At 41.0% G+C, this 22,344-nt stretch overlaps 3 protein-coding genes across 9 annotated transcripts; 2 read left to right on the plus strand and 1 right to left on the minus strand.

Annotated features, from left to right (window-relative positions):
• Nucleotides 1–469: 469 nt before the first annotated feature.
• On the minus strand, nt 470–4,832 carry LOC146632807 (cell division cycle-associated protein 7-like). 2 transcript variants are annotated; one of them, XM_085354720.1, is made up of 10 exons: nt 4,812–4,832; nt 4,537–4,592; nt 4,298–4,397; nt 3,468–3,839; nt 3,229–3,324; nt 2,995–3,147; nt 2,509–2,652; nt 1,048–1,197; nt 699–835; nt 470–515 (listed from the first exon to the last, which is right to left on the minus strand). In XM_085354720.1, exons 1-10 carry the CDS (start codon nt 4,830–4,832, stop codon nt 470–472), a joined length of 1,275 nt encoding a protein of 424 aa, XP_085210846.1. The 2 variants fall into 2 exon arrangements, with proteins under 2 accessions (XP_085210846.1, XP_085210848.1); XM_085354722.1 differs by lacking the exons at nt 4,537–4,592; nt 4,812–4,832 and having other exon boundaries at nt 3,468–3,836; nt 4,298–4,396.
• A 1,080-nt stretch (nt 4,833–5,912) lies between these two features.
• Nucleotides 5,913–8,092, plus strand: prr13 (proline rich 13). The gene is made up of 4 exons (XM_085354723.1): nt 5,913–5,974; nt 6,785–6,857; nt 6,981–7,435; nt 7,659–8,092. Exons 2-4 carry the CDS (start codon nt 6,842–6,844, stop codon nt 7,692–7,694), a joined length of 507 nt encoding a protein of 168 aa, XP_085210849.1. The 5' UTR covers nt 5,913–5,974; nt 6,785–6,841; the 3' UTR covers nt 7,695–8,092.
• Nucleotides 8,093–9,239: 1,147 nt separating this feature from the next.
• LOC146632809 (poly(rC)-binding protein 2) lies at nt 9,240–22,151 on the plus strand. Of its 6 annotated transcripts, none has more exons than XM_085353540.1 (13): nt 9,240–9,385; nt 10,540–10,661; nt 11,879–11,902; nt 11,996–12,028; nt 12,156–12,272; nt 12,372–12,503; nt 12,620–12,748; nt 13,000–13,074; nt 14,417–14,458; nt 15,566–15,665; nt 16,147–16,199; nt 17,317–17,486; nt 20,831–22,151. In XM_085353540.1, the coding sequence occupies exons 2-13, from the start codon at nt 10,593–10,595 to the stop codon at nt 20,865–20,867; spliced, it is 981 nt and encodes a 326-aa protein (XP_085209666.1). In that variant the 5' UTR covers nt 9,240–9,385; nt 10,540–10,592; the 3' UTR covers nt 20,868–22,151. The 6 variants fall into 6 exon arrangements, with proteins under 6 accessions (XP_085209666.1, XP_085209667.1, XP_085209671.1 ...); XM_085353541.1 differs by having other exon boundaries at nt 15,593–15,665; XM_085353545.1 differs by lacking the exon at nt 20,831–22,151 and adding an exon at nt 18,121–18,882.
• Nucleotides 22,152–22,344: the final 193 nt, after the last annotated feature.

The following is a 22,344-nucleotide window of genomic DNA, read 5'->3' on the forward strand; positions in this document are numbered from 1 at the left end:
ACTACTGTCCAGATGTGAGGGGTTGTGTGAAGAGCTGTTATTATGGCATCCTCTGTTGACCTGTTTGCCTCGTATTATGGGTCGAGGTCTGCAGGAATAACAGCCTTAATGTGTGACATGCTAAGTTTCTCAAACCATTTGGCAATTGTGGGCAGGGATATATTATAGATAGTCATTTAAGCAGCTCATCCTGTTCTTCTTGGGTACTGGAACGATGGCTGACTTAAAGCACGATGGTACTACAGACTGTAGTAGTGAGAGGTTGAAGATGGTGAAAACCTCTGCTAGTTGGTCTGCACATGCTTTAAGCACTCTAAGGTCCAGCTTGAGGCAAATTATTTTCCCTTTTTTGTCCAAATAAGTTGAAGAATGTAATGTCAAAAACGTTAAAATGCCAATCTTTATTTTCAGAGAAAGTAAAACATTGCACAATAAAACCTTTGAACACTGGCTCCCTCTAGTGTTAAAATTACATCTCTACATCATCCACCTCAGTCTTGAGTTTGTTGCGGAGGCTGTAAAGAGAGGTTTTAGGTTACTCATTAAGTTGTACTAGCAATAGGGGGAAAAGGCTTTGATAGGACTTAAGGCCATCATAAAATCCCTTGACTGAATGACTCAATGTGGCACTACTTTCCAAACCATCTGGGTAAAAAAGGAACACCATTTATATATAAAATACAGTCTTGCAAAGTCACCTGGTGAGGTAGGAGTGGACGTCAGAGAAGCCGTGATATTGAGCCAGGGGGAAGAGGATGCCGGTTGGGCAGCGGCCCTCACGCTGACGACAGAAGCTGCAGTTGCAAATGCCTCGACAGGGAGGGCATTTCCAGTCCTGGAGAGAAAATGAAGGTTTTAAAACCCGAATCTACGGGTATGATGGGAGGTCAATGTTTCTACAGGTTTCATTTTTGTTATAATTTTATACATGACCCGTGTCCTAATATCTCTATACAAAACTTTAATAATTAAGTGTGTGTGTGTAAGATGAACAGTTTTTTTTTTTTGCTTTTGCACAGTTCAGTGTTGGGGTATCATCAGTCTGACCGGATCAAGCAGCGCTTTTTTGACATCCTCTCCATATCGGTTCCTCAGACACGGCCCGCAGAACTGACCCTGAATCCCACGGCAGTTCTCACTGCGACAGCACGTCTTTGTGTCAACAGTTTTCTGACGGCACTGATGACACGTGGAACCCTGAAAATATATAAAATACATAAAACTAATGATAAAAGGTAGCTTTACAACATTCCCTAACCAGCCTCAACGTTCTCCAAATTTTAGATTGTGTAAATGCATTTTTGATTAAACTGCTAATCTACATGTGGAGCTAGACTTGCTTTCTGATCATACGGATTTATTATGAACACCATTCAGCACAGCCAGGTTTCTGGCTCGAAAAAACCCTAAAAACACCAGTCTGAGCTCAGGACGGTGGTTTATCTTTATCGGTTGTCTCTCCGCTTCAGGTTCTGTGCACACTCAGATAAAAGGTTCATTTCACAGGTCACATGACTTCTTCACAAAACGATCCCTACGAGTGTTGCTTATTCCAGACACATTATCTGATGTGATACAATAGTGATTAAGATTCTTTAATGAACATAAATAATCTGCTCCCAACCCTGGTGATTTAACCAAGTACACTTTCATGGTACATAAAACTCTAAGCTTGAGATAGCTGACTAAGCCGTTAATCTTGCTTCATAGAACAACCCTCAGTTCTTGGGTGTTTATGCAGTCTGCAGTGTTATCATTATTAGGTGGAGAAGAAGGAAAAAAAGAAAATGAAAAAAAAAAAAGCATACCAAGCTAGGTTACCTAGCCACCAGGCTAAAGTCGATTTATCTGCCTCTGGTAAATCAACACCTTAGGTGAACCGTAACCTCAAACCCTTGTGTGTAACCTGCGCCATCACCTGCTGTGCACCTCTCTACAAATGTAACTACACGTCATGGAAACACAGCTGCACAGGCATAAACATGGGAACAGTGTTGGCTGCTTGTGCAGGCTTCGTTGTAGCCTCTACAGAGCAGAAGCCTAAATTCAGTTTAAAGGGAATGGCATGGTTTTGTCGCTCTGTCGCTCCTTTACCTTTTCAGTCAACACTTGACCTACAGAAAGCGTCATCTCTTTCAGGCTATGTACAAAAACACTGGCTGCATATAGAAAATACTTCACTTTACATAGCCAAAGATAAAGGCAAGCGCACCATCATGAATCCCACTTAAGAGCACCAAGCAGAAGGTGGAGGTCACAAATGTACACTCATAAAAAGGAGTTTAAATATAACTGTCAGATGTTCTCTTGACCGTAGGACACAGACAGGCTTGCCACGAAAGCCTAAAGAATAGGTTTATTACTATGTGAAGGCAATGTGTACAGAATTTAAAAAAAAAAACCCCAAAAAGAGTGTTTATCTCAGAAGTCCTCATCCAACCATGTATCCTGATCGCCTGGAAACACTGAGTGCTAACAGGGTTTGAATAACAGCAGCAGTGAACTCACTGTGACACTGTTGTAGACTTTCTCGGTCATGTTGTCTGCGACCAACTCGAGATCATCTTCTGTGATTTCTTCTACCGGACGAATAACGTGAGGTTTGCTTCGATTACCTCGTGCGACGCCACGACGCCGTGGAGCTTGGCGTACCTGAAACAGATGATGAGAAGAATAATCCACTTAGCTTCAAGTTTTAAATGGATACTGACAAGAAACAGATTAGAGAATAGAGCAGAATAAAATGATGGCTTTCACTCACTGCCACACTCCTTATCACTCTGGTTCACTAAATGTTTGTATAGTGTTGGTTGAGGAAAGCATACGCACGGTTCAGAACACTAATGTTTATTAGATTTTCTTGACTGCCATCTATTTCAAAGCTAAACCAATAAATAAATCACATGTAAATATGTACATTACTGCACTATATTGAACAAATGCTCCAAAGGCCTTGTAGACTTTAACTGGCTGCTGATAAGTGACAGAACTGACCTCCAGCAGCTCCTCCTCCAAGCTGAGCTCCACTTCTGCCTCCTCAGCGGCCAAAGGATCCTCCGTTCCCGACATGGACCTTGTCAGCCTGCGAGATGCCCGCTCTGGGTTTCTCCTGGACTCTCCTCCAGTCGCAGCAGATCGCGGCGGATGCTGCAGGAGTGATACGATCCATAAGGAAATTCAAAAATTCAGAGATCTGCTGAAAATTCCTACATTTTCCACGACACTCACAGAGCTTCTGTCTTTTGCCTTCTGTTTTCCTGCTTGTTTCTTCAGCAGCCCTGCACCTCCTGGCATTTTCTGTAGGTCTGCCATCAGCTGAGCCAACTGTTAAAGATGAGCAACAGGAGTCACTGTAGAAGGTCAGCACTTGAAAGTATTATTGTACTATTCACTGAGACCAAATTTGTTTGTTTTCACATCAGTTTGTCACATTTTAAACTCGGTATGTGGTGCCGTGTCTGATTTACCATGGCTTTGTTGGCTTTAATGTTCTGCTCTCTCCTGGCCAGGAAAGTGTCAGACGCATCATCTGCTGAATCAGAACCATGGTCCTCAGTCGAAGCAGGCCGAGCTGCTGCCTCGCCATCCTCGAATTTCACGTGTCTCTCCTCCTTTGTCCTATTGCGCTGTCCTGTCCTTTTCACTCCTTTCTTGTGTGTCGTCCTCTCCTCCGCCTCTGAATCCTCATCGTCGGTAGACTGCTGGGTAGAGGGAGCTGAGCGCAGAGCCACCCTCAGCCTGAAGGGCTTAACTGTAGAAGTAGCAGATGCTTTAGATGTAGTTTCCTCCTCCTTGGGGAAAATGTCAGGCTGAGCTTCATCTCCAAAACTGCAATTCTGCTGAATATCAACACAGAATAACAGATCTTTTTGCCAAATCCCTTTACAGAAGTAGTCTGTCTGAATGAATGCAGAGTAAAATTACTGGATTTGGTAACACTTTATCGTGAAACAACCAAAATACATGCCGATTCTAATTATTGCCAGAGAAAACCCACACATGATTACATCTTTAAGAATCATTACAAAAGAAAAAGAGAATACAGATTTATTAAATCATAAAAAGGAGGTTAGTATCAATTGATGCTCAGAAGAAGTGGTAAAAATCGTCTTCAAATAAAACACATTAGCTTGTAGAGTTGGTGCTTTTTTCTTTTTAAATGTAGTATATAAACAATTTAAGCCACCTCTCAGCCTAATGTGTCCCACATAAACAACCACTCCAAGTTAGTACTTGGCTTTCTGGTCACCCCAGTATATATGAAGGTTTAAAGGTCTAAAACCAAACAAAATCCTACCTCATCTTTGAGTTCAGTGTCGGAAAAGCCGTGAAATGTCACATCATTTTCAGAGTCCTCCAAAAAAACATCAGCAAGCTCCGCTGTTAGCGAATTCATCCTTAAAACCGTGCCCCAAAGACAGAAAAATCACCAAAATTAGCCTCAAAACCGGTGTAGGACACGTTTATCTGAACAAACAGGTAACCAAATGCTACTTTATTGGCCTCTCTGCCGCCTCTTGTGTGTGTGTGCCTAACCTGGACTGTGGATAGCACCCTGCTAGCCTGTGAGTTTTAGCTAGGCTCCCGCACACCTGCAAACACACCTTCAATTACTCGTTTTAATTGCCCGCTGATTTCAAAGCTGCCCGAAAATAAAATAGATTATTGTGATTTTGAGGGTTAAATTAGCACGAATTTGCTGACGTTATTATATGACCTTTTTTTTCTCTAAAATTAAGCTTTTTTCTTTATTGTATGTTAACAAAAACATGACGTTTGAGCCAGGAAAACTACAGTTTGAGGAAACCGACCCCAGAAACGAAGAGCTTCATCCCGCTTGCTGCTGTTTGTGATAACAAAATGGTAGCTAAAATTATTTTGATTTCACGTTCATGTGGTGAATAATGCAGTTAGACTAGATATTTTTCTTTTCCTACATTCTCCAAACTGCATTTTGTGGCTGATTAGCAGTGAAACACCAGTAAGACCTCCATGGAGGCCATGAAAGGTGTGGAAGGATGTTTATCTTCCTTAATCCTGAAGGACAATATCCAGCCATCATGCCCTGAAGCTCATCTCACTTGGATTGAGTAATGAATGATCAGCTGACTCTGTGGCCACCTCTGTGATAGCTTTATTTATGTACAGCATAACTTTAAAAAAAGGTACCATTTTACATTTACAGTTATGCTCAAATCTCTCCATCTGCAGGTGGCTTTAAATTATGAACCTGTACTCATCGTCAAGAGATCCTCCACGTACTGAAAAAACTGGATGTATGTAATATGTTTGAATATTTACTCAGGTATTCCAGTGACACAACCCAGGTCATACCAATGCGCAAAAGGCCTTTTGAAGTATCATAATTTGAAATATTACACTGATTATAGCAAATAACTAATCACATTATTTATGGATTAATTTAATGTAGCGTCAGTTTTATAGTTTATTTCTTACAATGTGCTTTAGCTAATTGTGAAACTTTTATGAATTGCACAGAGTCTGTGTTGATGTCATTGGAGACAACAAGCATAAAAAACTCAGTTCTTGGACATTAAAACTAAACTATGTAATTCAGTGCGGCCATCGTGTCTGCTGTAAACAGATTGTATTAACCCTTTTGAAATCTGTGTATTGTTGAACAATTTCCAAGTGCTGATCCATGATGTCATGGGTTTTATGTGTTGCCATGAGGGCATGAGTCACAGGTGAAAATAACTGTCAAGTCAGGCGTGTGTGTGTCACGACACACACCTTAACTCCTGACTCCACCCATTAAAAAAAGATCACTCAGATTGTTTTCTGTTTTAGCCATGTTCCCATGTGTGATGGGCCATTGCGTAAACAAAATGCGCAGGGTCCCTCCCAAAGGGCGTGGCTTCCTGATGTGCTTCTTTAGCCTTCCGGGAGCTGGATGCGGAAGACAAACACGAAACTGCTCTTTCGGAATTCCTGAAACTTCACTGCAATCGAGGTAAGTTCCAAAGGTAAAACCTGTGAAATCTTTAGATTTTGATGCAGTTATTATAAGTGACACGTGTGGGACAAACAGCTAAAACTCACAATAACGACTGACTGAGTGTGCTGAACTTGCTGTGTGGAGAAACATGGAGAAAGTGTTGCGGATTTACAAGCTGTTGAGCAATTATGACTTCATGTTTTGTCAGATCATCTTCTGTAAGAGTATACATGTGGCATTTAAGCCTTTGTTGTGTGTTGTATTGAGGTTTATAGCAGCGATGAGCCTTGTTCTATACTGACAAGTGCTACAAAATGTAACAGTTTCCACGGTAAACACTTAAAAACAAACAGACGACAGATATTAAGACCTTCATAAAGGGAGGATCAATTGAAGGGGTTTACTTTGGTTTAGTTTTATTTAGGTGTTCGCATTAAATGGCTTACTTTGTGCATCCGTGTGTACACCAAACACAAATTGTGAAATGAGAAACCGTGACAGCTAGAGGTGATCAGGTGAGTAACTGCCTCTGGCTCTGATGTCTCTTTGTCAACAACCAACCAAAAAACAAAAACAAAAAACCACCAGATATTTCTCATTGTTGTTGAGGGTAAACACCGACTGCTTTCCCCTTTTGTTCTGTCTTTGTAAAGTGAATATCTGGTTTTGATCTGGAAAAATGAAGAAGCTGTTAAATGTTAACTGCTGTTTGTTTAATTTGGGTAGAATCACGAATTCAATCAAGATATACCGAGTGATATATTTAAGTGTTATTTTAATTTAATCCAATATTTTTAAACTGCATTTCCTTTGTCTTTCCTCTAGGATTTTTCTGTTAGGTCAGTGTGTGTGTATATATATATATATATATATATATAAACCATGTGGCCAAATCAAGGTAGGACATCAAACATGATTACCATTTAATTATGATGTTTTATGTGTGTCTATAATTGCTTAATAGCTTAGGAGTTTGAAGCATACAGTGTGTAAGATGGATGTGTGCTTTTACTTGTATCAGGTCCTCCTCCTCCAGTCGGCCCACCAAATCCTGCCTTTCCTCCTGGCTACAATCCTGCTTATCCTGCTGCCCCTCCTCCAGGAGCATTCCCCCAGCCTCCACCTCCATATTCTGCTGGCCAGTTCCCAGCTCCTATGAATCCAGCCATGGGACCATACGGTGCACCAGGGGCAATGCCTTATGGAGCTCCTGGACTTCACCCTTATCCTATGGCTCCAGGTGGATATCCAGTTGTTCCTCCTGCAGGTGTTCACCCAGGTCCATATCCACACTCCCCAAAAGGCGGCAAACACAAAGGTTGTCATCCTCATCATGGAGGGCTAAATCCCATGTCTGGAGCCTTAGCCGGGGGAGTTGCAGGAATGGGAATGGGGCTAGTTGGGCACAAAGCAAACAAAAAGATGCACAAGAAGATGAAAAAGGCACACAAACATAAGCACTACAAACATGGCAAGGTGAGACTGGGTTTAAATTTAGAATGTCAGAGTTTATGGTTTAATTTTTAAGTTTTGAGTGAAAAGAGCAAACAGTTGGTGGTGACTTTTAAAACCGTGTGTTTCTTTGTTCACTGTTGAAGATTGCTTAAGCAGATCAGGCATTTTTTATGATTTAAAATCTATATTTTAACTGTTTTAAAACGATTAACAGATGTATAATTTCCTGTTTCTGTCTTCACAGTCCTCCAGCAGCAGCAGCAGCAGCGACTCAGACTGAGGCGACTGGTTTGAAGCATGGCTTTCACAAAAAAAGCTGTGTAACAACAGCACAGCGCAACTATTAACTACTAACAGTTAACTGTCAATGCATTAAAGCAGTTCTTATAGCCTTTTGCAGATTTTTGCTGAGTCGCAGCAAATCTCACATGTTCAGTATAAATGTATGACACTAGAAATGCATACAGCAGCTCTTTTTTTGTGTGTGTGTTACTGTCACAACTTTAATCGGCACTGGGATTCCACCTCATGTTGAATTTTACTTTGGTTTGTGGTTTTTAGGTGAAATGTTGCAATTTATCTACTGTTACTATTCTCTAATATTACAATGACAAACATGTAGATAACTGAAAAAGAGACTACAGCACTGTGCAGATGATTTTCTTAATGTAATTAAGTTAAAAGGGATATAGAAAATATAGTTAATTAAAGGTATATATTTTTTTTAATTTTATGATCACTACTGTGCATGGCTGCAGAAAAAACCTGTTGCTTGTTAATATCGTTCATTTTAAAGTTAAATAAATAAATTGTATTAATAAATGAAGTTACATAAAAAGTCTATGGTGTGTTTGACATTGCTCGGAAAGATCTAGATTTTTTTTTTTTTAAAAGAAATTGTAATAAATGTTATGCTCACTAAGGAGACAGATTTAATAGAGAAGATACAAGAATTTAAATACCTGGTGTCAACCATCCAGAGTGAAGAAGAGAGTGTAGGGAGGGTGGAGACCAATCAGGGATGATTTGTCCCAGAAGGATAACAGCAAGGGCAAATAGAAAGGTTTCAAGGGTTTACTGCTATGATTTTTGGTAGAGAGGAGGCAGAGTTGAAGATGCTCTGAAGGTTTTCACTGGGATTTAACCAAAATGGGACAGGATTAGACGAGTGTATCAGAGGGACAGCTGAGTTTAAGCAGTTTGGAGAAAAAGTCAGAGAGGCAAGGCTGATATGGTGCAGAGGAGGAAGAGTGGATATATTGAATAAAGGATACTGAATATGGAGTTGCCACGCAGAGGGAAGATCACACAGAAGATTGATAGATGCAGTCAAGGAGGACATGCAGAGGAGGATGCTAGGGATAGAGAGAGATGGAGGCAGATGATCTTCTGTAGCGACCCCTAAAGGGAGCAGCCGAAGAAGAGGAGAGTAAGGAATATTACGCCCTCTAGCGGCTCCTTAAAATATTTTATTCAGCTATAAAATCTGAATATATTAGAAACTGCAAGAAATCTGAAAGATATCTTAAAACTTTTTCTGTTAATTTATATAAACAGATAAAACACGTAGACAGTCTGTTATTCCCATCAACTGGCTTTTCGTTTTCAAAACGAATTTAGCAGTGCACTGTATTGCATAACTCTTATTTATTTATTTTTTTAAATTATGTCCTTTCAAATAACCTGCCATGTTGTCGCAAACTGTCCCACATTTTATTGGGGCGTGCTTTACGAAAAAAATAGGTCAGACTCGGGGAGGAGTCGGGGTTTGTGATGGGTGAAAGGGAAAAGTTCAGAGGTCACAATTTTGTTGTCTTTGTTTAAAGGAGTGGAGCTCGATCTCACATCACTCTTCCCTCTTCCCCGCGTCCTTTCTAAACTCTCCCCCGGGTTTCTACCCTCCCGAACCTCTCCCCTTCTACCCTTACAACCCCAACCCTCCCCCCGATCACCTATCAGCGCACGAGTCAGGTGAGTTTGATTTCGCTGTTTGCTCTTTTTATATTTGTTATTATGATCAGAAGTCGCGGAAAGAAATCGCGCCCAGCAGTTAGCCGCGATTCGCTCTGCGTGCTAACAGGCCGCGTGATGATGAGCACGCAGTCTCCGTGCTGACTGAGCTCAATAGCTTGGCTAGCCAAGGGGGAAGTTTTATTTTAATGTCTCCTTTATGGGCATGTTTTATCATCTTTATCGCCTACACTTGATTAAAACTGGACCAATCTACCTCGCTATGAAGACCACCGATAACTAGCCAGCTGTTTTGTAACGTTGACAAATTAAGCTAGCTAACTAGCTAGCTAAGTAACGCACGCATGCTCCATTCATTTTTCCAGCTCGACCACAATGCTAAGTGGCTAACAGGTTCACAACTAGTTTTTAATAGTTAAATGATTTGAGTTTAACTAAAACAACACGGCCAAAGTGTGCCACTAAATGTCTTGTTTTTTACACGGAAAATTGTTGTGTGCGTGTTTTATGAAATTTAGGTCCGGTTCGTGACGAGCGTGTCCGCATGTTTGTTGATAAACTTGCATAGCTAATGATTAAGGCATCGTTAGCGTATAAGCTATATGTGTTTTAGTTAACATCGAGGCCTTTCCAGCGCCTGTTTAGAGTCACATAAGCAGCATTCAGATAGTTGGAAGTAAATTCACCTACCCTGGAGAATCTAGTAAAAGTCCTTGGCCATATTTGTCTGATTCATCTTAGTACGCATCAGTATTCATAAGCATTAAGGTTAGCATATGCTATCTCCCAAATTTATTGTGGACTATTTTTTCGAATCCTCTAAAGTCACGAAGTGGAATTAGTCTTTTTTTAAATGTCACACAAACACAATATGTTTGGAACTGTTTTATCAGGCCGTATTCATTCAGCCAACAGATTCGTGAAATTTCAAAATTTAATGTTGTGAGTTGGTATAATTAGTAAGATAATTGCTTAGTAAGATGGGTGAATGGGATCTACGGGCCTTCAACATTCAATAGCGAAATACTTGGTGTGCTTATTTACCAGCATCTTGGAACAGTATTTTAGATTATATTTGTCTCATTTAATGAATGGCGGCTCACTCTACACCATATTTCTAGTTTAATGTGTGCATATTTTTCTGTGTTCCTTAGATCCATCTCAGTGACCAAAGACCTCAGTTCTGTACTGACCTGCAGTTGCAGTCATGGACTCCGGTGTGATTGAAGGCGGGCTCAATGTCACCCTTACCATTAGGCTGCTCATGCATGGGAAGGTGAGGTCATCCATTGACAGCTTGTGTTTGCATTTGATAGTGTATGACGTTTTATTTATGAAAATTAAGCCTCCCCCTGAGATATACTGAAGGCAGGGACATTAGTAGGATGACTAGGGATATTGCCTCAGTGTTACAATCCTGCATACCAAAATAAGTGTTTTCACTTATGACTCAGCTTTAGTTTCTACCTTTAAAATCTCCTGTTTAAGTGTTTGCTGAAATGATATTACACAAATATATTCATGGCATCACTGTCCAATGTATTAAAATCTAAAATCGGTAAACAGAATATGCTAATTTCACTAATCGATCTGGCTTTATGACAGTGCAAAAGCCACACGTGGCATCTCTTGGGTCCCAGAGTAGCCTGTTTGTTTGTTGTTGTTTTTTTTAATTTATTTAGTTTTTAAATGGTGGTTTAAAATGTTGGTATGTCATGTCAACAAGGAAGACAAAAAGATTTTCCAAAAACTTTATGCTACCACATTTGTGTGTGTTTGCATTGGTATTTGGCTTGGCAAAGCGAAGGATTATGGATATGCCTATGCAGACATGCTTGCTTGCAGTCCTTGAAAAACCAGCAGCATGTAGCGGGATGGTTGTGATGATATGCGTAGGTTGAACGTGTTATGTTCTGACTTGGGTCTTCTCCTGCAGGCTGAAAAAACCCAACGACAGCAGACACAAGAATAGCCCGCAGGCCGGTTGTTCCAAATATTTTTAACATTGCCACCTGGTGACAGTAAACGCCTACAACATGTAGATGATGGTCTGCAAAGCTGCGCCTATGCTCTGCATGGGGCCAACTCGCAGTCGGCTCCTTAACTTGTAGCATCTTACCGCAGCCTGGAGAAGTGTAAGAAACCCACAGATGCTGTGTGCTAGTTTGCCTCCTGGATCTCATTTGTTGAGTATGTGGAGACAGACCGGACATACAAATGTGGATGTTCATGATGGATCAGGCCAAATGTTCTAAAGACGATTAGATGAAGGAGTTTTAATGATCAGCAGGAGATTAATGAAAAATCCATCGTTATTTAATGACTGTGACAACTGAGGATTTAATAAAGGAATGAAAGTAATAACTTTTTGTGTCTCTACATTTATTTATTTTTAATTCCCTATAAGCTAAGCAGACCGTGTCTTGGGAGCTTTGAAACTCTGGTAATAAAAGGCAAATTCAAGCTAATAACATGTGATCTTTCCTTTTTTAGGAAGTTGGAAGCATTATTGGGAAGGTAAGATGCTGTTTAAATGAACAATTTTCATTTTCAGTCATCGAAGATCTGTTTTTAAGTTATACTAAATTTGTCTTTATTGTCTCCAAATAGAAAGGTGAATCTGTGAAGAAGATGAGAGAAGAGGTGAGGTGTTTTACACACAGCTTCTTTTTTTGTATATAGTAGCAAACAGTAATATGTAAAGTTATACTTACTAACAGGCTACAAAAGGCTCCAGATCACTCATTTTATTCTTTACTTTTCTTTGTAGAGCGGAGCTCGCATCAACATCTCAGAGGGCAATTGTCCTGAGAGGATCATTACATTGGCAGGTCCAACCACTGCCATATTTAAAGCATTCTCCATGATCATTGAAAAGTTGGAAGAGGTAGATTCCATTTTTTCCTGACCTCAGAGAGGAAGAAAGCGACGACTAGTCCAGTCAGAATGTGAATGAACCCAAATGTTTTGTTTTTTTGTTGATCAGGATATCAGCAGCTCGATGACAAACAGCACAGCTACCAGCAAGCCCCCGGTCACCCTACGCATTGTGGTGCCTGCCAGCCAGTGTGGTTCGCTTATTGGAAAAGGTGGATGCAAGATCAAGGAAATTCGAGAGGTGTGCACTACAAAAACTGTGTTCTCTTCAACCTCAGCCAACTGTCACCTTTCTGCTTTAGGTTATAAGGCAACACTTGTCTCTGCATCTCACTTTCTTTCATTTGTGTATTTCAGTCAACCGGTGCTCAGGTACAAGTGGCTGGAGACATGCTCCCCAACTCCACGGAGCGTGCCATCACCATTGCTGGCACTCCCCAGTCGATAATTGAGTGCGTCAAGCAGATCTGTGTGGTCATGCTTGAGGTAAGCAGTGAAGCAGATGAAGTGGCTGTTCGTCGTCGTTTCAGATATATGATCTCTCGGCTTTTCAGCAGCTGTTTATTAGGCTCAGACAAGAGTTTATGGTTTGAGCTGATATTATTGTATATATAAAAACACAGATACTGTTACACTGCAGCTGTGTTTAATCTGTATTAATGATTATATAAACAGATGTAAAACATTATGATAAAATGGATATCAGTGTATTAACAGATCCTTTGTCTTTTGTACAGTCTCCCCCTAAGGGGGTCACTATCCCCTACAGACCCAAGCCTTCAGGATCACCCGTCATCTTTGCAGGCGGACAGGTACATGCGATACTTTGGAGGGAATCAGTAGATGCCAGAGTTTGGGTTTTTTGTGTGTGTGTGAGATATTTGACTATGGATTTTGTTACATACTTGGAAAACCTGATTTGTGATGAAAAGATACTTAAGTCAGAAGAAGATGAAAGGGGAAAGATCATGAAAGCAGGTAAAAGAGCAGCTCGGATGGATTTAGGTTAGACAACGGTATCTGTGCTAATTTAAAAAATTTTTTTTTCTTTCTTTTTTTTTTTTTTTTTTTTTTAAAGCCATACACAGCAGACCTAGAATAAAAGATTTTTGTTTCAGAGCCTTGAATTTCCTCCCATTTCCATGGAGCTTTTCATTGTTTTGAGCATCAGGTTTCAGAAGTGAGGTGGTCTATTTCCTACTAATGTTGGTCTGAACCAAAATGCTTTCTGGTGCTTGTTGGCCTAACATTAAAGCTCTTTTTATCCTTCTAAACACCTTTTTTTTTTTTTTTTTAATTTCTTTTGATAAAAAAAAATCTCTCCTTTGATTTTCTGTAATTCTCCTGTAACGCCTCTAAATATTTCCTTTTTTCCTAGAAATGTGGAGACTTTGGACAAGGAATCTATTTTGATCACTTTGATACTTATTTTAATATTATCCCTTTGGCTTTCCCTGACTTAATGCAAGCAATCTTATAGCTTGGTTTTTAGGTCTTGTTTGATGATAAAAATCTTGAAACAGAACACATTAAATCTTCTAGGTTTACTTATCGACCTGTTAGGAGATTTGCAAAGCCTCCTTTTTTGAATTCTTCTTCTTTCTGTTTTTTCCTAATATTTATTCTGTACTCATTCCCAAAACCTGCTGGCTGAGTAGTACTGGGTCATAATTGTCCTACCATAACATGTAACATGCCTAACCAACACACTGATTCATGCGTGTTGTTAGTAACTGCGACTTTATGATGGGGAAGAGATATTGATGAGCTAATTAACCTTCCTGTCGTCAAAGTGTGACTGCAGTAGTTATATTTAGTTCCATCTCTTGATGGATATCTGGAAATGAATGTTCATGATTTGTTTCACATTCAGTTGTGAGCAGGAACAGTCTGTGTGGACTGAAAAAGGAGGATTGCATTTAGCAGAAGGCCCAGAAAATTGGCTCTTTCCCACAGCAGACTCTGTGACAAGTTCCCAGATTGGGTTTGGTGACGCTAGACGATGAAAGGTTCTGTTGGCTTTTCAGGCCGCAAACGAGGCTTTGATGTGTTTTGAGAGAGATTTGCTTACCAAGAGTGTTGTTGCTGGAGAAATGAGCTGCCCAACAAAATCAGATGTGAGGCCTATGAAAGCTTTGTTTTCATTTGTTTCAGGCATATGCCGTACAAGGACAGCACGCAATTCCACAGCCAGATGTAAGTGCAGTAGATATTTTTATATGACCCCCCCCCCCCCCCCCCCACCCACCCATAATTACAATATGTACAGCTGCCCACCCGCCCCCACCACATTTTACAGCCTGTGAATGTAGCTGAACCTGCCCCTGTTTTTTATTTTACCTTACGCTGACATACTATTGTTAGTGTTATTCTATGTAGTTCATACATTCACTGGTGATAGTGGTTCTTTAGACAGACGTTTGTTTGTTGGTCCAGACTCTCCACTGTTGCATGAATTGTAAACTGTTCCTGCTGCTCACTTTTCTGTCTTTTCCCTTTTGTGCTGTCTTGTTTCACATGTCTGCTTCATTAATCTGTCCTAGATAAACGTACTGTTCTCTCCTTTCTCCCCCTTCATAATTACTTTCTACAATGGCCACTTGTCGCTTGATTCAATTAATCTTTCTCTCTCTTTTTTAATGAGTTCCATCAGGAGCATTGGATGTGATAGACTGTGTATAATTAGTCATACCTGCCACTGACTATTGGCATCAGCGCAGGGAGGTACCAGCCAGAGACAAAATAAAGACTTGTAACACTTATACAGTTTAATTATGCTTGATGATTATTATTATTATTATTACATAATGAGTTAGTCATTGCTCACTCTGGCAGTTTTGGCTCATACGCACATAATCGCTTCCTTAGAAGTTCCTGTGCTGCTGGTACAGAGTCATGCTAAGATTGTCAGTTTATGTTCAGGTGTGTACTGTTGCTGGTTAGGAAATCACCTGCATATTGGGAACTTCGTCCCTTGTGTAGTGTGACTTTGTCCTGACCCTGAAGACTGCGAGAAAGCTTTACCAAGACATGCAGCCTGCTCCTTGGAGGAATACCTATGCGGTACCTTACATAGACAAGCCATAATTCACATTGTCAGACACCAGTGAGCTATGTAGTAAACCTATGAAGGATTAGAGGTCCTCACATCACAAAATTAAGTGATTTGTGTGAAATCTCCTTGTAATCTTTGTGTATCTGTCTTTACTGATTGTGATTCTCGTTCTGTTTTTTCCCCCCCTCCTCTTCCTGTGTTTTCCATTTCCTCCGTCTCTCTCCCTGCCTTCTCTCTCACTCTCACAGTCTGCCTCTGCTGCTATCTCTCCACAGCTCACCAAGCTTCACCAGCTGGCTATGCAGCAGAGCCCGTTCCCCATTGCACCGAGCAACCAGGGATTCACTGGTATGCAGCGCCGCAACGCCCACGGGCTTTGAATGCAACATTTTAACTGCTCAGTCTTTAAAATTCCCAGGTTTACAGATCAAACACAGAACGTGACAAAACGCACGTTCACACATCCTGCACTGCTAAACTAGATGTAATGACAGCTGCTGGTGGTTGTGATGACACACTGAACACACTGAGGGCATTTCTCACATGTTTACAGAAAAGCAGCTGACGTGTGGAAAGCCCCGTGTGGTCTTTTGTTATTTTCTAATCAAACATCTTAATTTTTTGCCTTTTAACAAATCGTTTCGATCTTGAGTCAGTGTGAGTTGACTGTGTCAGTAACGTAGTATAATTAGCTAATGAGTTCATTTCAAATTGATTTTGGTGACTTAAAAATGATCATAATTACAATTTTACCTGCTTTATGCTTCATGTATCTTAAGGACCTTCTCTTTATGGTTCGTTTAAAGCACTTTCATGTTTTCTTTGTCAGGGATGGATGCTTCTGCTCAAACCAGTTCCCATGAGATGACCATTCCAAATGATGTAAGTCCTTCAGGAAGTGAATTTCATCCCAAACACTATTAAAAATAACACTGCATGTTGGTCAGTGGAAGCATCATTGGTTGTGTCTGAAGACTAGAAAGACTTTTTCACACATTATCTTTAAATTTTTATTATTTTTTTCATTTCTCAAATGCAGCAACCCGCAGTAAATGGTCCTGCTCAGGCTCATTTTTACTGTTGTTAGGGCTGATGGAGTTGCCTGGGTAGTTCGGGCAGGGTTTGCATATGACACCCACTTGCTGTGGGTTAGAAATCTACATTTCGTGTTAGATGTACCAGAAACCTCCTGACCACCTGGACACAAAGTTTAAGAATTAGGACTTTTAGTCATGTGAACAAGGAGAATATCACAGGACTCTATGCTTTCCTGTGAAAACACCCTTACAGCTTCCATGGGAATTAAGAGGCTGAGGAGCAGCCAGTAGCTGATAATCAAAGTGTCAAGCATGAGTCTACCATGAACTCGTGTGAATACCGAAGTATTCTAGAGTCAAATGTTGAGGCCGTCTGTCTGACGGATAAAGCTTGGCCAAATGTGCTTCGTACAAGCACGGCAGTAAATCTACAACAAGAATGGCTGAAAAAGAAAAGAATTGGTGTGCAGTGGCTCAGAGTTTAGATGTCAATCTGTTGTGGCAGCACCTTAAGAAACTTAGGAATTGCCATAAACTTTGATTAACTGAAGCCACGTTGTAAAAAAGAGCAGGCCAAAAGGCACAGATGAAGTCATAAAGAGAGCGACTGCTTCCAGGTTACTGCTGCTAAAAGTGGTTCAGTGAGCTACTGAGTCATCGGTTGTACTGGGTCGTCCCCCCCCCCCCCCCCCAAACAGGACTGCAAAGAGTACTTTGAAAACTATTTTCACATGACTCTGTATCTTTTGCTACCCCTGCATTGATTTAAATCATGCATTTATTACAGATTTAAATCCCACAGAATTTTAGTGGGGCCCAGTGCTTCATCTGTGGAGGATTTTTCTTCTTGTTAGTCATGCTGTTTAAGAGTGAGCAGGCCCTGCTTAGACGCACATACGCATAATCGCAGCGATCAGTCATCTGTATCTCTCTCTCTCTCTTTTTTTTTTTTCCTCCACTAGCTTATTGGGTGCATCATTGGCCGCCAGGGAGCCAAGATCAACGAGATCAGGCAAATGTCAGGTGCCCAGATCAAGATTGCAAATCCAGTGGATGGATCGACCGACCGCCAGGTTACCATCACAGGCTCGCCTGCCAGCATTAGTCTGGCGGAGTACCTCATCAACGCCAGGTGAGATAATAAAGAAAAGAACTTTAACCCCAGATGGGTAATTGATTCAGTCATGGGGTTAGTTTCAGCTTAAGTCGACTTATTTGTCTGCACCGGGGTGGTTTACTTGAAATTGCAGGGGCTAGATGTAAAAGTCGGGTCACGTGGGCGTGCCTGAAAGATAATTTTCTGTTTAAATGTAATCTTTCAGCACGTTTCACTCCACTAATGCCGCACAGCTGCAGTAATTACTGAAAAGCTTTATTTACTTTGTCACACAGATAGCTCGACTGCATCCACCCTTACTCTTTGGATTTATGTGCAGATGATTGATTGTAGCAATTACTGGCTTTTCTTTTAACTCCTAACCATCACTGTGGTGTTTGCTAGCTCTCTGTCAGTCTGCACTTGTGTCGGTTTCTTTTTTCTGTCCTCCCACACTGATCCATCACTAGATATGTTATTTATTTTTCCTTGCTGATTTGTAACTGATGCTTTCTGTCTCGTGTTTTGGTCACATCCCTGAGTGATTTTCCCCCTACACCCTACCCCCATCCCTCCTCCTGCCCCTATCCCCCCCACCCATTGCTCACCAGCCTGCCCTGTGACCCATCCCGACTGTGTTGTCCCTCTCTCCTTGTCTCTCTTTCTACAGTGTAGAGTCCTCTAAACCTCCTCCCTCCTCCTCCTTGAACCCTGAACAGACCAGCCTGTGCCCTCCCTCCACCTCTACTACTACTACTACTACCACCACTACTACTACTACCACCACCACCTCCTCTGCTGCTACCTCCTCCTTCTCTTCTTCCTCCTCCTCCTCTTCCTCCTGTGTGGTGCCCCCCACAGCCTCCATTCCTCTGTCCTTGTTGGCTCCAGGGCCGCCTCCTCCCTCCTCCTCTTCCTCCTCCTCTACCTCCTCCACCGATTCCCTGCTCCCCAGCTCTCCTGCCTGTGTGTCGAGTCTCCTCAGTCTCAAGCCCCTCCCTCTCCTGGCCCTCCATGTTGTCAGCGGGGCCAGTAACCCTGCACACCCAATTCCCACTGAGCCCAAAATTGCCTCAGAGCTGGGCTCCAAGTCTAAAAGGCGAAGGCTCTCCCCTTACTAACCGAGGAAACATAAGTCATCTACTACTGAAGTACCGACAATGCTCCTTATTGTCCGTACCTGCACTTGCTTTTGTATCTGGCTGTGCCATGCCACGCTTACTACCGAACAGCCCATTGTTACAAAGCCAGAAAGATGGTCGACGACGCCATATTTCTAAGATAGATAATCTGTAGCTTGACTTCACTCGTCTGCTAAAGAAATGACATGTTGAGTGCATTATATTTTTGAACAACTTTGAACTTAGCATGGACAGGGAATTATTTCACTGATTAACTGAAGCATTTCTCTCTTTGTGTAAGCTCTGCTCAGGTAGCGGCTCTCTTTAAGATGTCACATTGTATTTATGAGAAGTTTTCTTGTAGTGAATTTTAAGTGACTGTTGTTAGCTGTTGTAATGGATTGCATCTTGATGACTTTATTATTATTATTATTTTTGCTTATGTAAGAAATTAATTCAAAGTACCCTCAGGTATCAAAGCCACCAAATCATCCTTTTGTCATGTTGGTACAAATACAAAAACGTCCATCTGCTTTAGCTTAAAGCAGCTGATTTAGCAAATCATGAAAGGAATAATTTGATCTTTTAGGGAATATCTGGTCACCTTCTTGCAAAGAGTTGGATGAGAAGACCTAGCCCTCTCATTAATCTTGTATGAAGCACACTCTGTAGCCAAGAGTTCCTTAGACTATTTTATCTCATGGTAGAAATGACAAGCCCGACTCTACATAAATGAACAGCCTAGTTCATTAGCTGGTTTTTAAGAAAGGAAATTCACCAATATGTAAATATTAGTTTCATAGCTGTGATATTTGCAGACGATATTGTGATCTGTAGGCAGATTCGGTGGAGGTGTGAACTGTGCAGAAGAGGAATGAAAGTCGGTAAAAGCAAGACGGACATGTAGTGAAGGTAGATGAGTTTAAATACCCGGGGTCATCCATCCAAAGCAACAGACGAGGGAGGTGAAGAAGAGAGTGCAGGCGGGGTGGAGATGAGTGATGAAAGAATAGCAGCAAGCGTGAAAGAGAAGGGTTAGAAGGCGGTAGTGAGGCCTGCTGCGATGTATGGTTTGGAGATGTTGAAGATGGAGCTGCCATAAAAGAGGGAGACTACAACGAGGATTCATGGATGTAGTGAAGGATGACATGCAGAGGCTCGGTGAGGATCCCAGGGATAGGGTAAGATGGAGGCAGATGATCGATTGCATCCGAAAGAAGACTTCAGCTTCATAACGTGAAGTGTCACTGCTTTCCTTTGTCACACAGAGCTGTAAACGAGTAGCTTCGGGTTTTAGAGCAATAAGGCATTAGGCAGGCTTTGATCTCGTCGGCTAGTCTGCAGACTCGGTCTTCAGGGGCAGCCGCAAATTATTCAGGGCTTCCGCTGTAGCCACATGGGCCAGATAGCAGATAACAGTTATCCGGTTCAGCATTTCCAGTTCTGTGTGCCTGTAATTGTTTACAAGTGCAGATGCATTTTCGACTCCAGGCCTCGAGGGCCGGTGTCCCTGCAGGTTTTAGATGTGTCCTTGATCCATCACAGCTGATTTAAATGGATAAATTACCTCCTCAATATTTCTTGAAGTTCTCCAAATGCCTGGTAATGAACTAATCATTTGACTCAGGGTGTTATCTAAAACCTGCAGGACTCCAGCTGTTAAGGCCTGGAGTTGACCTGACGTTGAATTGGCTGTTTACATTACATTTAGGGAAAAGCAGTCCTCCTCTTTCTCTTCATAGAGACTATCTGCATGCATCCACAGCCTGTGCAGAGTTTGTTTGGCTTGTGAAACTTGGGTTATGAGGGCATCTGAGTTTTCAGATAGCGCCCTTCATATATTCTTCACTGTGATGTGGTGGTTGCAGAGAGTCGGGCTTGCGGTTTCCTCTCGGTTGCAGTTTTTGTGCTGTGCAGAGTTTCATTTAACCTAGAAGGGCTGTATCAAGTGGCACCAGAGTGAATCATCTCATCCAACTCTTGACCAGTTCTTTAATGCGGCTCCATTTGCAAACCAGTAAGTTTGATCAGCTGTTGGTTAAGAGACCCTCTCACTGGCAGCAGGAGCTCAAACTGAACATCTAATTTTTGTTTTTCTACGTATAATCATAATTTTCCTGCTAAATGAATCCAGATGATTTTATCATAGTAATATATATATAAATGTACATAATGATATTGTTGTTTATCTTGTCTGTCTGATTGCATGCCTTACTCTCTCCCTCCCTGCTCTCTGGGTGTCTCTGTCTGTTTCTCCAGGCTTTCCTCTGAGGCCACTGGACTGGCAGCCAACTGATAAGACACTGCATCTGCACTAAATCTCACTTTTATATCATCGGCTATGATTAAGCAGTCAATGCAACTATCCAAGTTAAGAGTTTATATATTATACTGCCTCTTCCTCATTTAAAAAAAAAAAAAAACAAAAGCAAAAAAAATTATGTCAACCGCCACTGATTTGATCCACTGAGTTCATTATTTATTTTCTTTGTTTTGGTTTTAGTCATACAAAGCAAATGATTAGGTTTTAAATTCCCTTTTTGGAGTCCAGTCAGAGGTTTTAATGATTTGTTGTTTAGGCATTTTTCTTTTCTTGATGGATATCTCGCTCTTTCCATTTCTTTCTTTGCCATCAGAGACATGAGTTGGAAAAACTCTGAATAGACATAGATTTAGTTCTGTACAGTCAGCTTTTTTTTTTTTTTTTTTTTCTTTAAAAAGGAAAAGACAAAAAAGGAAAAATAAAAAAGTATCAAAAATAAGAATAGAGTGACTGTTTTATTCTGTGTTTATATACGCCCCACTCCGTTTTTTAAAATTGTTTTTCTCCTCCCCTCTCTGAGATCCACCTGTCAGTTTGTCCATTTAATACCTGTACTTACTTGCTTCAGATATACACAGCATTCTACCCCTTTGTCACTGTTTCAATTGAAGTGCTTGTAACATGGATTGCACTTGTGTCACTGACGAGAACACGTAGCTGTACATGCACCGTCACAAATTATATTTGGTTATTTAGTAAATGTTCTAACACTCAGATGAATTTATCCAGATAATTTAAAGTGTGTATGACTCCGCATGTCACGTTTCTTCCCTTTACATGTCATTCCTAAACCTTCCCGCTCCTGTCCTGAGATCATGTGTTGATATTTTGCTGGGATGGGAGGTTTTGTTTTGTTTTTTGGGGATTTGGGGTCGGCTTTAGGGATTGGAAGCAGAGGGTTCTCCTCGCTTTTTTTGTAAAGACTGATTATATACTAAAAGTTGGAATATTTGTTTTAAATGGAGGAAATATTTTTTTTTTCTTAACTACCAAAGTAGGGTGGTGGGAGGGGGTGAACTCCTGGATACTGATCTGTTAAATGTAATGAGGCTAAGAAGTGAAATCACTGATGCTCTGGAAGTAGAAAAGGTTGTGCGTTAACACTAGTTTCCTGCTCTTTGCTCTGCTCAAGAATTTATTTTTTATTTGCAGGAAAGGAAAAACTTTTGTGCACGTTTATTTCTTTTCCTTTGAGACTGTAGATCTGGGTGCCACGTTGTTTAAAAAGAATACAGAAATAAAGATGTGAAATGCTTAAACCACAAACCCTCTCGCGAGTTTTGTCACTGTGTGAAAGGAGAGTGAAACCACACGTTTGGTTTACAAGTTTGAATTTATTTTTAACGGCATTTCATTTTTTTTCTTTTTTTAAATATAGTTACGATAATGCAGTATAAAAAGCCAACATTTAACAGGGTTGCTTTCAGTGAGCATCATGGGAAACATGAGT

This window comes from Diplotaxodon limnothrissa, linkage group LG5 (assembly GCF_057381915.1).
Source record: "Diplotaxodon limnothrissa isolate DT_005_m linkage group LG5, D_limnothrissa_male_GT1.1, whole genome shotgun sequence".
Lineage (NCBI taxonomy): Eukaryota > Metazoa > Chordata > Actinopteri > Cichliformes > Cichlidae > Diplotaxodon > Diplotaxodon limnothrissa.

Bases quoted from the DNA above. Each gene is read 5' to 3' on its own strand.
- LOC146632807 (XM_085354720.1), bottom strand. From the start codon at position 4,832: ATGAAGCTCTTCGTTTCTGGG. The intron at 4,398-4,536 runs GTTAGGCACACA...CACGGTTTTAAG, and splicing joins GGGTGCTATCCACAGTCCAG to GATGAATTCGCTAACAGCGG. The intron at 3,325-3,467 runs GTAAATCAGACA...CATCTTTAACAG, and splicing joins TTAAAGCCAACAAAGCCATG to TTGGCTCAGCTGATGGCAGA.
- prr13 (XM_085354723.1), top strand. The intron at 7,436-7,658 runs GTGAGACTGGGT...CTGTCTTCACAG, and splicing joins AGCACTACAAACATGGCAAG to TCCTCCAGCAGCAGCAGCAG.
- LOC146632809 (XM_085353545.1), top strand. From the start codon at position 10,593: ATGGACTCCGGTGTGATTGAAGGCGGGCTCAATGTCACCCTTACCATT. The intron at 13,075-14,416 runs GTACATGCGATA...CATTTGTTTCAG, and splicing joins TCATCTTTGCAGGCGGACAG to GCATATGCCGTACAAGGACA. The intron at 15,666-16,146 runs GTATGCAGCGCC...TTTCTTTGTCAG, and splicing joins GAGCAACCAGGGATTCACTG to GGATGGATGCTTCTGCTCAA.